Source organism: Lepidochelys kempii, chromosome 1 (assembly GCF_965140285.1).
Source record: "Lepidochelys kempii isolate rLepKem1 chromosome 1, rLepKem1.hap1, whole genome shotgun sequence".
NCBI lineage: Eukaryota > Metazoa > Chordata > Testudines > Cheloniidae > Lepidochelys > Lepidochelys kempii.
The window spans coordinates 337,928,529-337,943,387 of record NC_136380.1 but is presented as its reverse complement, the minus strand read 5'-3'; the positions used below and the strand labels follow the sequence as shown (position 1 = coordinate 337,943,387).

The window sequence follows — 14,859 nt, the reverse complement described above, 5'->3', positions numbered from 1 at the left end:
AAGGAGAGTCGGGGAAGCCAGAGTCCAAGGGAATGCGCTGAGGGGTGGCGCTGCAGCGTGGCTGCTGTCTTTTGTATAGCCCTGGTGCTAGCAGACAGACTTACGCTGAATGGCAGCTTTTGGTGTATGATATTCTGCTACTGAATAGCCACTGAGCAAGCCCTTGCCCCCAAGCCACACAGACGTGTAGGCTGGCAGAGGGGCAGAGCTTCCTGTCCTTTGAAATTCTTAACAGTTAGGTCACAAAGGCTGTCTGTCAGCAAACTCACTATAGCACCAACATTTCCTTCAGTGAAGGAACTCTTACCCATTGTAGACACCGGCTATCTGGCCTGCCCATCAAAGGACAAAGCAGAGTGCATCTCTGCCCCTGGAACCAATTTCCACCCAAGGTTTCAATTGGTTCCAGACTCACGTAGCCATCTGCTTTGCTTTGAATGGTGATGGTCGCACATCACCTGTAACTCATTCAGAATGCATCTCAGTCACACACGGCTACTGCCGCCTGAATCGAAGGCTGTGTCTATTCTACCACTTATGTCAGTATAACTTATGTCACTCCGGGCACAGGTGCTGACTCGCCTTTCTCCGGGTGGGTGAGGCTGCGCTGCCCGAGGCCCCACCCCCACTCCAGCCCTTCCCACCCCCGCTCTGAGGCCCCGCCCTTGCTCCGCCCCCTCCCATGAGCATACCCTGCCCTCGCTCCACGTCTTCCTACCCCTGCTCCACCCCTTCCCCACAGTGCCTTCCACCTGCTGCAAAACAGCTGATCAGCAGGGCCTGCCAAACAGCTGATCGGCTGGTGGATGCTAAGCACCCACTATTTTTTCCCTGTGAGCGATCCAGCCCCAGAGCACCCATGGAGTCGGTGCCTATGGCCCCGGGATCTGAATAAGCCACCCCCCTGATCGACATAAGTTACACCGACTTAAGCGCCGGTGTGGACAGTGCTATGCCAGACGGAGAGCTACTTCCACCAACATAGCACCTGAAGAGTTGGGTTTTTTACTCACGAAAGCTTATGCTCAAATAAATCTGTTAGTCTTTAAGGTGCCACTGGACTCCTTGTTGTTTTTAAACATAGCTACTGCCGCTCATTGGGGGTGGATTAATTAAGTCAACGGGAGAGCTCTCTCCCATGGGCTTAGAGCAGCTACAGCAGAGAGCTTACTGTGGTGCTGTGTGTCTGAAATGGTACATGATCCCCTTTTGGGACAGGCAGGGAGAGTCCAATAAAGGATGGCTAGCATGCCCCAGCACTGGACAACTCATCTTCCCCAAGACCTGCAGCAGGAGCAGCCGTCATGTAACAGGTGACAACTGATCAGGTAAGAATGGCAGAAAGTTGCCACCTGGATTCTGTGAGGTCGCCTCTGATTTCCATGAGGGTTTGCACATTCCCAAATCACTTTCAGAATGCACGAACCCTCATCACCATGAGACGTCACCTCGCAGGGTGATGATGTTTTGATGTCATCATGCCTATATCGCACTGTGCTGATGCCAAGCTGTGATGTAAAGATCACAGCACCATAGGGTTAGATATCAAACCACGCTAGTCCCCACAGGCAGGAATTCTGCAACAAGTGCTTTCGTGGGAATTTTCCCTTCCTTAAAGTTAAGCACCCGCTTAAGTGCTTTGCTGGATTGGGGCCAAAGAGAGACCATTAGTCTCCTGAGCGGTAAATCTGACACTGCTTTCAGGCAGTAAGTTTGTTGAAATTTTCCATTTTCATTCTAAACATGCATCTCTTAGATAGCTTTGTTTCTGCAGAAAGCAGAGTTCAATAGTGCAGCCTTCATGAAATTTATGCTGTCATTTACAAGATATAATCTTTAAATCTCAGTAACAAAGACTCTCTGTAACTGCAAAGCTTCTCCATATCAGACAATAACAAATTCTATTAGTAACAACATTTCAACAATGATTTACCTCAAACACAGATATGTAACAACAGGAGCCACCTTCAGCCCTCGCATACATATGTACAACTCCTATTGTCTATAAACAAAATTACCCCTGCTTGCATCTGGCTGAATTTATCCCTAAGACTTCAAGTTCATACACTGCTGTGTTGGTGAAACCCATAAGCACAGATCTCAGTGGGTGAAATCCTGGCCCCAATGAAGTCAAAGGCAAAACTCTCATTGACTGCAGTAAGGTCAGGATTTCACCCAATAAGTAAACCCTCTCTAGTGAATTTGAAGTGCTCATGAAAGGTGCTGGATGGATGTCCCTGGAGAAAGGGCATAAAGCAGTGCAAGCTTCTCCTATGTTGCTCCTACAACATGCCTCAAACCCAGCCTACAGGCATGGAGGTCAGTCTCCAAGGCCCATTCATATCTTGGCCTCTGTATCATGAGACCGCCAACAGGGTGCCAGTTATAATGGTGGGGTTTGGAAAGCAGACATTACACCGAGACCATCAGACTCACAGAGACCACGACACAATGAAGACTTTCATTCACTATCAAAATTAGTTGGCTACACAGGGAGCATACCTTGCAGCAGTGTGGCCTACTGGATTGTGCATCAGAAGTAGGCTCAGGAGACCTGGGTTCTACTCCTAGCTGTGGCCTACTGGGTGACCTTGGGCAAGTCATTGCCACACTCTGTGCCTCAGTTTTCCCATCTGTAAAATGGGGATACTGAGACCCTTTTTAAAATGCTTTGAGATCTACAGATGAAGAGCACCATGTAAAAACTAGGTACTACCTTCACCCTCACATGGAGGACCATTTAGCCCCACCTAGGGTGAGGTTTTCTGTGATGTTGAAACTTGACCAATTCATTTGACACAGAGCAATGAACAGCCTTCAGTTGGTGAAAACTTTCCACTGCTACTTCCAGCTCTGCACTGGATTGGAATCGGACACCTAAAAGTGAAAGGTTCTACATCCAATCCTCTGAACCACCTCACCCAAACTGCTCAGTCCTCAACCTTATTCAAGTCCAGCCTGTGCATGTTTTTTTATGTACAGGACACTCTGCTGTTCATAACCCTGTGTGTGCTATGGAGGACGTGGTTATCATGGGGTTTGATTGAACTGGGAAAGCATCCCTTACTTGACAATGTGTTTTAAATCAGCCTGCATGATAAAATAGCTGAATGTCTCTCCTAGCTACCTAACTAAATGGCACTGCTGATAATCACACTGCTCTGAAATGGTTGGAATTGAGAAATGAAGCAAGATCAGGCTTGTGTCTCCTTGTCACAAACATGTCAGGATTTCGCAAGCCGACTGGGACTCTGAAAAATGATAGGGCAGAACCAAAGTTCCTTTTTGTTGAGTGTCATCTCACATTCCTGGTTGTTGCAGGGCGAGGTTACAGTATTTGTAATGCACGTTCCATCTTTCCAGTTTTTAAAAAAAATTAAGTTTATGTTAGTGCTGCTTAAAGATCCTAGCCTGCCAGAGCCAGAGAATGAAGTCTCGTTTTATCTGGTCCTCTGTTTAGTCACAATCTTCTGTTCATCCCAGTAGCACTGTGAGCATTCTGCCAATGCATCTCAGCCTTGACTGGAGGGACCTTCTCTAGGGGATGCCTCCCTGCCCAACCATTTGCTGGCTTTCCTTCTGAGATCAGCCGCAAGGATGATTGATGGTGACTCCAGGTGCAGTCAGTTTGAGAGTAGTACAGCGTAATCTATGGTGGGGTTTGTTTTTGTAACATGGACCTAGGTCTGCTCAGTATCAGAGTGAGAGCATCCACAGATTTTACACAGGGCACTGAACAGCCATCAGATGATAATGACTTTCAGTCACTACTGACCTGGACCTGATCTGTGCTGGTAACTCAGATGCTGTACGTTTCATTAACAATCCCCCGAGTCATCTAACCCCAGCCACAGGGGAAATTTTTCAGCATTTCTGAAAATCAGGCTCAAACTAAGAGGTCCCCCCATGCAGAGGCCACCTAATACCAGTTAGTGAGAGACTTTTAACATCAAGTCCCGCTGGACATGTGATATTACAACACGGACTGTGGGGGAGTCATTTCCTCAGTAATTTCCTTCTGCAGGCTACCCTGTTTCCTGAACTTCACGAACACATCAAGAAATTCATAAACAATGTAATCACAAACAATGCTGTTTTCAATATGTGGTCTGGGCCAGGGCAGCATTTTGGACCTAAGTTATTACAGGAAATATAATGTCTAGGCTAACAGTGTGAAGAGTTCCCCATTGCAATACAGTTATAAACTGTCACATCAGTCCTCCAGCAGATGTAATCAATTTCACTGTCAGAACAAATAATGGCACTGAGAGAACTTTCAACAAACTTACCTTGCAAAATCTCCTTTCGCCTCCTGTAAAAAGATGGAAAAAACCCAATAGTTGTCACTAAAATAGCAACATTTAATTCAGAAAAGATACATTTCTAGATTTGTCACTTACAAATATCAGTCAACAATAGTTTCCTTACTTAACAAATTTCAGTGGTAATGTCAGTATCAACCCTTTAAACTAAGCGGGCTTGCCATACCACTTTGGGCTGCAATCTGCACAGATCTTACAAATCAAATAGGGTTAGGCATAGCAAGTACTAGGGCTGATGACTCTACACTGTTAGTGGATACCTATGCTAAGTGCTGTAGGAAGTAGAGCTGGTGAATTAGTAAGTGTGTTCTTAGTACTAAACCATTACTTCTGTGTGGTTAAGGGGAAGTGCATTGCTACAAGATCTCCAAAGCCCAAGTGACTTGTGGTCACTGAAAACCCCATGAGACCTTTTGCAAGTATTAGCCCCATTGCTTGGATCAGTTTCCAGTCTGAGTAATTACATTCTGCATATCTAAATTTCCCATTCTGCTTTTTGTTAGACACAGTGTTTTTCTTAAACTGCTGTCCTTCCTACCTAATTAAGTACTTTGGGAAACACTGAGTATATATTTTATGTTTCGTCCATGAAAGCATTGTGATCTATCAATCAACATCAGAGTCCAATCCTATACTGGTGTGTGGCGCTCCACTCCAGTGATGGCATCAGTACCAGAATTTGGTATCTGCTCGAGTCTTGTAGCCATATTTTGATATCTGAAGCATCCCCAAAATTGGTTGTGTCACATTCCCAATATACACAGTGGCTGCCATTAGAAAGTCAACATTTACCAAGAGTTACACACTTTGCTTTAACATGATTAAATTTATAGTGTAGACAGAGCATTGTAATCATTTAGTTTGCAACTGGCCAGTAATGGAGCCTCCACAATGGGCATGTCTTCACTGTAGAGCTAACCTGAACTCTTACTTGGGTGTTGCCTGTAATTCCCCTCCGGTCCATGCACAAAATCCTCTCACACAAGTTTAGTGGTGCTTTAAACCAGGGCTAGTTAGCCTGGCTGGGTGTGCAGGCTAGACCTCAGCTGCTGCTTTCATTTGGGTATCCCACTTACATTGCAGGGAGGACACAAGCTGAACCACTTGAGCGCTGACAGTCCTCCAATGCCTTCCCACACGTCCCCTTGTGTGCACAGAACACACAAATTCTCTCAAAATTCACTAAGAATGAATCATAGAGTTGCTCAGGCTACTGCAGTACAAAGAAGCCTGGGATATGCCCCCAGAAGTCCTAGCGACACACAAGGGTGAGTGCAGAATCAGTGAGGACACAGTAACTTGGGTTTGACTTTGCAGCATGGCTAACCCAAGCTGACTCTGCATTGCAGGTACTGAATCAAAACAGATAGCTGAACGATCCACCTTGTTCTCTACTGGAGCGTATCACACACAAAGGTTGTAATAATTACAACTTGGTCACATATAAAAGTACAGTTATGTTGCTTAATTTCATTAAGTCTGACTTCAAACTACAACCCCAATGTGTGTAATATCCTGTGTTTGTTTGTGATGGTAAATACTTCAGATCACAGCAGTCAGGCATACAGTGGCATACTGGCTGGGGCTTACATCTATAGTTGCTAATTGCTCAAGTTATCCATTAGGATGCAGGGACAAACAATAGATTCCTATCCCTAGCACTAATTCTCACAATGAGCCTGCAGTCTGAGATGTGTATTCACCCAGCAGGCCAATACGCAATTGCTATAATGTGCTTTTAATTGTTTCTCTCCCTCTCTCTCTCTCTCTCTCTCTCTCTCATTTTTGCTATATTACTCTAAAATTGATCTTAATGAAGAATGAAACTCCCCAGCACTAATTGCTTCTGTAACACAGTGCAATGATTACTATTTATTAACGTATGCTGATGAGATGGCTTGGCTGTTCCACACAGATCCTTTAGGATCAGAGTCTCATGGTTGACTGGAAAGAGACTAAAAACTGCTCTGAGAAGAGGAGAAAAAGAAGAAATCTGCTGACCATTATCTCTGATCTTCTCCCATGATAATTACCGCCCATAAAGAATGACATGCCCCCAAACCCCCCACCCTCTGCCTTTATGAATTATTCCTGCCAGGTCACTTGTACTGAACTACAAACACTACTAAACACTCTTGATAATTGGTGCATCATCCCCCCCTTCTTCATGAATAAAGAGGTGGTCTCAGTAAAATCATAGGCCCAACTTCAATCTTGGTGTAAGCAGGTGTAACTTCACTGAAGCCAGTGGAGTTGCACTCAACAGGTCTGGATTTGGCCCACTTCAGTTTACCCTGATCTCTAGGTTGTAGGTTACATTCCAGAGTCTTGCACCTTGCCAGTCATCTACATTTGGGCAGTCAGTGCAAAATGCTGGCCATTTACATCTGTGTGAGGGAATGGAGGATTTTGATTTGGTAACATTCTGCATAGGTGCAAATGGTACAGGGCAGATAGGGAATCAGTGCTGTTTGAGACAACTTTGCTGCTCATCTGCTGAAGGATTAGGGCTTGTCTTAATTGCAGAGTAAACCTGAGTTAAAAGAGAGCACGAAAAACCATGGGTTGTGCCATACATGAGCAAGTATAGCACCAGTGTGGACGCAGCTGTTTTCATAAGAACGCTGCTAACTCGAGAGGAGTAACTTGAACATAGCTAACTCGAGCTAATTGCAGTGAAGACATACTTATAGACATATTAAATCCTCATCCCCAGTTGAACTGGAAGCCTTGGGAGAATTTTGTGTTTCCTGTTGGGCTGTATAAAGCTGCCTCTCAACTGCTTTTCTTTTTGTGTGGACAAGGGAATCCCGCCATGCCATGTAACTTCCCATCCCCTTTCCAGCTTGTTGAAGTGCCCAGGAATAAGTGATTCATTTTGAACTGGAGATTGACTTGAACTACGAAGTTCAGATCTGGTTCCAGATCCAAATTTTCCAGGGTTTTAGTTTGGGCCAGTCTTTTAATTTGGATAAAATAAGACCTGACAAATCTTTTCTGAAGCCAAATCCTAAGGTGGAAATTTAAGGCTTCATTTTCAGAGGTGCTGATACTTGCAGCTCCCACTGACTTCAAGTGGAGTTGTGGGTCCTCAACACATCTCAAAATCAGGCACAACCGTGGGCCTGATTCTCCTCCCACACCAGTGTCCACCAGAAGCAACTCCACTAATTTAGTGCAGTTACACCACTGTAGAATTGGTGACAGAGCAGAACCTGGCCTTGCTTTTCAAAACTGGATTTAATATTTTCACTTTAGGTTTCCTTTAGATACTGGGTTGGCTCTGACACAGGGTAGTCAGCGAATTTGGAAACTTATGTCTCATATGAAAGTAGGGTGACCAGATAGCAAATGTGAAAAATCGGGACGGGGGGAGGAGGGTAATAGGCACCTATATAAGAAAAAGCCCTGAATATTGGGACTGTCCCTATAAAATCGGAACATCTGGTCACCCTATATGAAAGGAAAGAATCATGGTCTAACGGTTGAGCACAGCCCTGTCTGGGGCATCAGGAGATCTGGCTTGTATTCTGGGTTCTTACCTGCTGATGTGGTGAGGGTTAATTCATGACGAATGTGCGCAAAGCCCTTTGAGATTCTCAGATGAACGGTGCTATAGACGTGCAAAGTATCACTAGATATGGATGCAAATTAGGTTCACTGTACACTTCAGTACAGGGGAATGATGGGGTGCAACGAACCCCCTTACATCCCTGTGTGGATGGCACACATCGCTGGAATCTCCAAGGAGGAGGACAGCATATGCTGCTGGGCTGCTATTCCCCTCCTCACATAGGGTGGGAGTGAGTAGAACCATGGCTCCAGCCCCAGCGTGCCAGCCAGCACACTGGAGCTGAAGTGGATGGGGAAGTAATCTGTGCCGGGTAGCTCACTTCCACATCCACTTCCAGCTGGTTCCCGTCCTGCTCCTGGGGCAGCGCAGCAAATCAATGCCCCTCGCTCGGCTGGGACAGCAGGGTTACAATCCAGCACTAAAGCGTTCCAGCTTTTCCCCACTAGCTTGGCAAAATACACCCTATCTTCTCTGTTCCTGTATGCTTGGTGTAACCCACTCTGAGGGTCTGTGATTTCTGAACCCCCAACAACAGATTTAAGCATCGCAGATACAGAAGGAACAAGAGACAGCTGCTACCCCTACCTGCAAGATGTACGCAGCCAATTCAAACACCACCTCGCTGTCAACCTCAATGAGTTCCTAGGAAGAAAAGAGAAGGGAAAAAAAGCAGAGTTCACTAAATTTCAGCTCCCCCAAGACGAACTTGCTCGTTCCTGCACAGTGAAATGTGCCTTCTCCTCTGGCTTGGCTTCAAAGGGTTCCCATTACTCCCAGGGACCAACTGGACCTGCTCACAGCGATGTGGAGAAAGCAAAATACACAGAACTCTGTTCTGGTAAATGAAGCGTGACATCAGAGCTCAACCAGGGTGGATTGGAGGAGTTGCAGGGGAGGGGGCGCGGGAGGAGGAGAAATCATTCTTTCCCATGTGCTTTTAGGAGAAGGTAGTATGTAATATTTTTCTAGTCCCAAAATACCACTCAGGCTTCATGGGAACATGGCTTTTCCCCCCCAGTGTGCTATGTTTGCAATAAAATCCAGAGCCCCACAAAACTGACCGGGCCTCAGATTTCCCAGCCAGTGCTATGCTGAGCCCATGCTAATGCTGGATTCCAATCTGAGCTCCCGGAGGAAGGTTTTAGACCCAGTGGGCTGATTACAACCATCTCTCTCCCACAACTGCCTGGACTGATTTATGGTTTTGCACTGAAATCGTATTCCTGACATTGCATGGTAGTCAAATGTGATCTGTTCTAAGCACTTCCTTACAATGCTCATCACTGTGGGATCCAGGCACCAAGAAAAGCAGCAAAGGGAAACTGCGATTTTGGCTTCAGCCACAAGTTCAACTTCCCCTCCCCACAACACACATATCTGGACTCCCCAAGCAACAGGTCTCAGGAAACAGATGTAAGGAGTTAACACATGTTGCAAGAAATATTCAAAACGAAGTGGGCAATTAACACGCTCTGCAAGCATAGGAGAAAGGAGAGTGAGCAGGTTAGAGGTTGTAATGACACGTCAAACCAGCATCTCTAACAATCTCTTCCACCTTGTATTTAGCCGTGGCACTCCGATTACCTTTCCCAAACCCGAAGAAGAGCTCCGTAAAGTTTGAAAGCTTCTCGCTCTCACCAACGGAAGTTGTCCAATAAAGGATATCGCCTCACCCACCTTGTCTCCCTCAGCTTTCGGGGAAGTCATATAAACTGTGCTTCTTTCTGCTGCCACATGATGTAGGCCCTGATCTAGCAATTGCATCTGCATGGGCAGTGCCCTTAACTCACGCACAACTCCACTGAGGTCAATAGGGCTCTGCTGGGGCACCTGGGTCAGAGCCTTACTTTGTCCAAATCGCCTTACGGCGGATTCCAACTCTGGACGTTCCTGCAGGGCTCTCGGAATTTAAGTTCATGTTTGAATTGCTTTACTGTCTCTGGAAAGAAAGGTGCATCCGGGACCTGAGATCTAAATTTAGATGATACACTCCATGCAGGTAATGGACACAGCTCATTTCACAAGTTGTAAAACAAAGGTCTCGAATCTGAGGGGTGTGCCCCCCTACTGAGGCACCAAGGAATGTTCAGGGGGGCGTGGCTGGGGCTTGGGCCAGCCCCCAGAGAGGTCGGGGAGGGAGCGCCACCCAAGCCAGCCCTGTGCTTAGGGCTCCACTCCTGGCCCCACTCCAGGGATCCTGGCTGCCAGCCCTGCGCCCGGGGCTCCATGCCCGCCCCTAGTTGTGGCCCCAGCCTCAGCCCCCTTACTCCTGTCCGCACTCCCTCAGCCCCCTGGCGCTGGGGCTGCAGCTCCAGGAGGGGGGACGCAGACAGAGGTAAGGGGGGGTGCGAGATACAAAGTTTGGGGACCACTGCCATAAGAGCTGTGCTGGCTCTGTCCCTGGCAAACAGAGGTACTCTTGTGTAAGCATTGTGGTTCAGCAAAGCCAGCTTTCTAGAAAAGCAGCTTACCTCACCGCCTCTCTGATGATCCACTGGGGGTTGCATTGAGGTGGGAGCAAAGAAAGGCTCTGTAGTTTGCAGTGAAGAGGTTCCTCTTGCTTCCCCCGGATTCTGCTGCTGCTTCAGTGTTTGATGAACTTGGGGTGATTTCACGAATGACGAGTATGCACCAAGGGAACGCGGTGGGGGGTGCAAGTTACATCAGCACAAAGGCAGGGCCCAGTTAGGCACAGCCCATGATAAGGGGTGGTGTGGGGCTGCAGAATCCCAAGAGCCTGTCTGCGCTGCATCTGACAGCATGTCTCCCGGCCCGGGCAGACAGACACCCGCTAGTCTGCTCCAGCGAGTGGGTGTCTATCCAGGCTGGGAGGCACGTTCCCAGCTGCAGTGCAGACATACCCCAAGAGAAGCAGAGGGAGACACACAGCATCAGGAGCCAAAAGGCCTCCCAGAGGCAATACATTCTCTCCTACACCTCTTTCAGGGTACAGCTTATGCCCTGCTCTGCAGCCAGCCAGCTCTACCCGTGTCTCCCCCTCCTTTTGGGGCACTGCGCAGCCCCAGGGAACGCAGAAATGGCACTGTCCTGGCACTCCACTGAGTGCAGAGATTCTGATTCTGCCTGACCCAGCCATAAGGACCATGCAGATGGGGGACAGCGCCTCATGCTTGCTCCCTCTCCGCATAGCCATGGCCGGTGCCAGGCATGACCTGGCCCCAAATGAACATATTTCCTCACCCCAGTTTTCCAGGAGCCATCCGTGGTGATGGCTAGGTGAGCAGTAGAAGCCCTGCAGTGTAAGGAAGGATCTCAAGCTAATGGGAATGATTATTGCCTATTATTCTGGACAATTGGTATAGGATTGACATGCCCAGACACGTACCAAATCCCCAGGGAGCTCACCTTCTAAGCAGGCACTTACTAACTAAACCCGCTACGCTCTATAGAAAGCCCTCAGTATAGCTAAGCCCCACAGGCCAGTGGGAGTACAGCCCCGTTCCTCAGTACCCAGAAGGCCTCTGGGAATTCCATGCATGGACTGAGTGACAGAGGGGCCCTCCTTAGCGCAGTTCCATGGCTGTTTGGTGGCCTCTGCCCAGTTCCCATCCACCATCGCACAGCAGTGTGGCCAAGCACTGTCTACGCACGGAGACTGAACTCCCTTCTGGCTCCCTGGCCGATCTCTCCACAGCATCGCCCCGGCCTGGCCTCCGACTGAGAAGAGCAACTCGCTTTTCCCCAGCATCTTTCACAGGCACTAAAATTCAAACACATGTTGTAAAACAAACCAAAACCTGAGGGAGGCAGGAAGTCAGACTGGGAAGGCCCCGGGAGGGAATCTTGCCGTCAGAGAGGGCTATTTTTGTATTCGGATGACAGTAGGTTTGAATGTGCAAAGTAATGGTTTCAGGAGAGGTCAGACGGAAATAGATCGACCCAGATTTCTAGACTCCCCCCACCCCCTCCGCTTTCTGTTATTAAGCCTCCTCCAGAATAAGAACAGCAGCATAAGCTTTTCCTGGCAATATTCCCAAAGGACGGTCCCTGGGCACCAAAGTGCATTGCGTACAGAGCCGGTGGCGGCTGGAGCCGCCAGTGGGCTGAGTAAGCATTTCGAACCGTGGCCTCTTTGAAAAGCGGAGCTCTGCAAAGTTACTGCTGGGCTAGGTTCATGGGACCCTGCCCCGCTGCCATCCCTGCAGAGTCCCCGCCATCGCATCACAGATGCAGATAATGGTCTGTCGGCCCAGGGCCCAATCCCGCTCCCACTGATGTCAGTGAGGCCTTTGCCAGGGGCAGCAGGATGGGGCCATCGGTTAGCAACCCTGACAGACACTGTATTCTTTGTGTGCGAAGGTTCCTGTGGGGTTGGGGTGTGGGGAACCCAGACCTTCCCACCAGGAACCCTCATTCTCATTCCTGCCTGGGATCTAGGAAATCCTGAAGACACATGTTAGCATGCGGCAGGTTGTTTCGCTTTTTTAATTAAAAAATAACACAGCCGGAAGCTTTTGAGACGGTGCTAGATGGATTCAAATTTCAGCCAAGGGACCACGCGGCTGTCCAAAAACCCCACGGGCAACATCCCCAAACCCCATGGGCCTTGTCTCTAACGGGCTTTGACAGCGTTAGTTGTTGGGGGGTTTCAAAAGCAGCCAGGATTTGGAGTCAGGAGCCAGGATTTCCCACACCTAAGTGAAAGCAATGATACAAACGAAGGGCATTTCGGTTGGCATTGTCTATCGGCCCCCTGGATTCCATCTGCCTTTGGGGAATGGCAGCTGGGCTGTGCTTTGTGACCCCAGAGCATCCAGCTTCGATGGAAGGTTGCATTACTTGTATTGCGGTCCCACCTAGAGGCCCCAGCCAACATCGGGATCTCATTGTGCCACGTGCCGCAAGCAAGAGGCAGCTCCAGCTAGAAAGAGCTTACACCCTAACTGACAAGGCAGACAAAGGGTGGGAAGAAGGATGGTTATTCTCCCCAGTTCACAGGGGGAAGGACTGAGGCACAGACATGGTCACACTGGAAGCTGTGACAAAGGCAGGATTTGAACCCAGATCTCCAGACTCCCAGGCTAGTGCCTTCACCACAAAACAACCCTCTCTCAATGATATTACTCAGCTTTGCTTCTACATTTGCGCAGTTGAGCACGTAAATGTGCAGGTGTGCCTAGAGTCAGGGAGTTGGCAGCTAAGCACCTGCTCTGCACACACAAAATCTGAGCGACCAATTGTGATCCTATTGAAGTCAAAGGGACTGCTGCTAGTGAGGATTAGGACATGGCACTGTGGGGTACACTGATGTCAACTGGAGCCAAAAGCCTGTGTAACGTTTCTTACTGAGCAAGTCCCTTCCCTGCTTGGAGCGCTGGGACAAGCATAATACCCTTGTTCTCAGATCATAGAATCATAGAATATCAGGGTTGGAAGGGACCTCAGGAGGTCATCTAGTCCAACCCCCTGCTCAAAGCAGGACCAATCCCCAATTAAATCATCCCAGCTAGGGCTTTGTCAAGCCTGACCTTAAAAACTTCTAAGGAAGGAGATTCTACCACCTCCCTAGGTAACGCATTCCAGTGTTTCACCACCTTCCTAGTGAAAAAGTTTTTCCTAATATCCAACCTAAACCTCCCCCACTGCAACTTGAGACCATTACTCCTTGTCCTGTCCTCTTCCACCACTGAGAATAGTCTAGAACCATCCTCTCTGGAACCACCTCTCAGGTAGTTGAAAGCAGCTATCAAATCCCCCCTCATTCTTCTCTTAATCCCTCTCAACTTTCTCCAGCTGCTGCTCCCTCACTGGCAGATGAGTCACTAGGGATGGTTTCTGCCAGCGAAGAGGTAAGGTGGACAGGGAATAGTTCTGGACAAGGGCCCAGCTTCCCAGCGATTCCCAGACTAGAGACACCCACCAGGGCCCCCCTCACAGCCTCCTAGAACAACCAGCTTCCAAGCAGGGCTCTCTAGGTTCAGCTCAAGCTGCCAAGGCAGCACAGATGCAATGGGGGTGAAGGGTGTATGATGGAGCTCCAGGAGCTGTGTGGAGGAACAAGGTCTCTGCACAGATGGCCCTGATCCCCCAAGATCTGCATAGATCCCTGGGAACCAGCAAATCCAGCCCCCAGCCACTCCAAGCACGTATTACACCAGGACTTTCAGGGTAATCAGATGACTCAGAGCTGCCCCCTTTTCTTTTTCACAAGACAATTTTCTTGGCCACATAGGAGAAAGCAACTGTGTGGCCCATTGCCTCTGGGCAGCGCTTAACTCATCTCAACACATTTGAGTTCTGAGCCAGGAAGCTCCTTATCTATTTCACACTAAATTCTGCGCAAGGGCTAGTTTTGTTTTCAGTAACTAGTGACAACAGGCTGGTGTTTTTTCAACAGCTCACAAGGCCAGATTATTTTTGGCACAAAAACATTTCACCATGTACTGGTTTCACTCCTCTCCTCCCTCCCCCCAAATGGGTAGGGGAAGCCATTCCGGATCCTGACATTTACGTTAGCTACAAGGGCACCCTCTTCTGGTGGATTCCTCTCACTACCACTGCTAGGGTAACCTGCAACAATCACTCGTTTCTATTCTTTATGCAAAAGCAGAACTTTTTTTTAAAAACACTGGCTGGGTTATATACTTTCAGTTTCAAGCTCACATCTACCTCTGGCACAATGTGATTCAATTTATTTTCAGGGTTCTTTTTTACCTCTAACAGATTCTGTGGAAGAGAAAATGGCAAGTTGGCTAGGCCATAAAAATGTAGGTATGCTGAGAAAAAGAAAGGCAGGGGGCATTGCGGGGACGGAAGACTGAAGTGATAGGTTGGGGATTGAAGTGGAAATTAAATGTCACAGTGGAAATGTTTTACAATTTTTCGTTTTCAGTCCAAGACGTTTTTGTTTGGATGCAAACACTCCCACATTGTCTGCGAAAGTGAAACAGCAGCATCTTCAAAGCACTTTACAAACAGAATTATTTAGCATCCCAGCACTCT

General features: G+C 48.1%; 1 protein-coding gene across 12 annotated transcripts in view; it reads right to left on the bottom strand.

Moving 5' to 3' along the window:
- The window catches only part of FRMD4A (FERM domain containing 4A), a 563,503-nt gene that overhangs the window by 89,157 nt on the left and 459,487 nt on the right, over positions 1 to 14,859 (bottom strand). For all 12 annotated transcript variants that reach the window (XM_073328715.2, XM_073328720.2, XM_078851170.1 and 9 more), the window contains 2 exons: positions 8,482 to 8,538; positions 4,290 to 4,312 (listed from right to left, as the gene is read on the bottom strand). In XM_073328715.2, the coding sequence (XP_073184816.1) occupies positions 4,290 to 4,312; positions 8,482 to 8,538 (80 nt within the window). The remainder of the gene's footprint in view (positions 1 to 4,289; positions 4,313 to 8,481; positions 8,539 to 14,859) is intronic.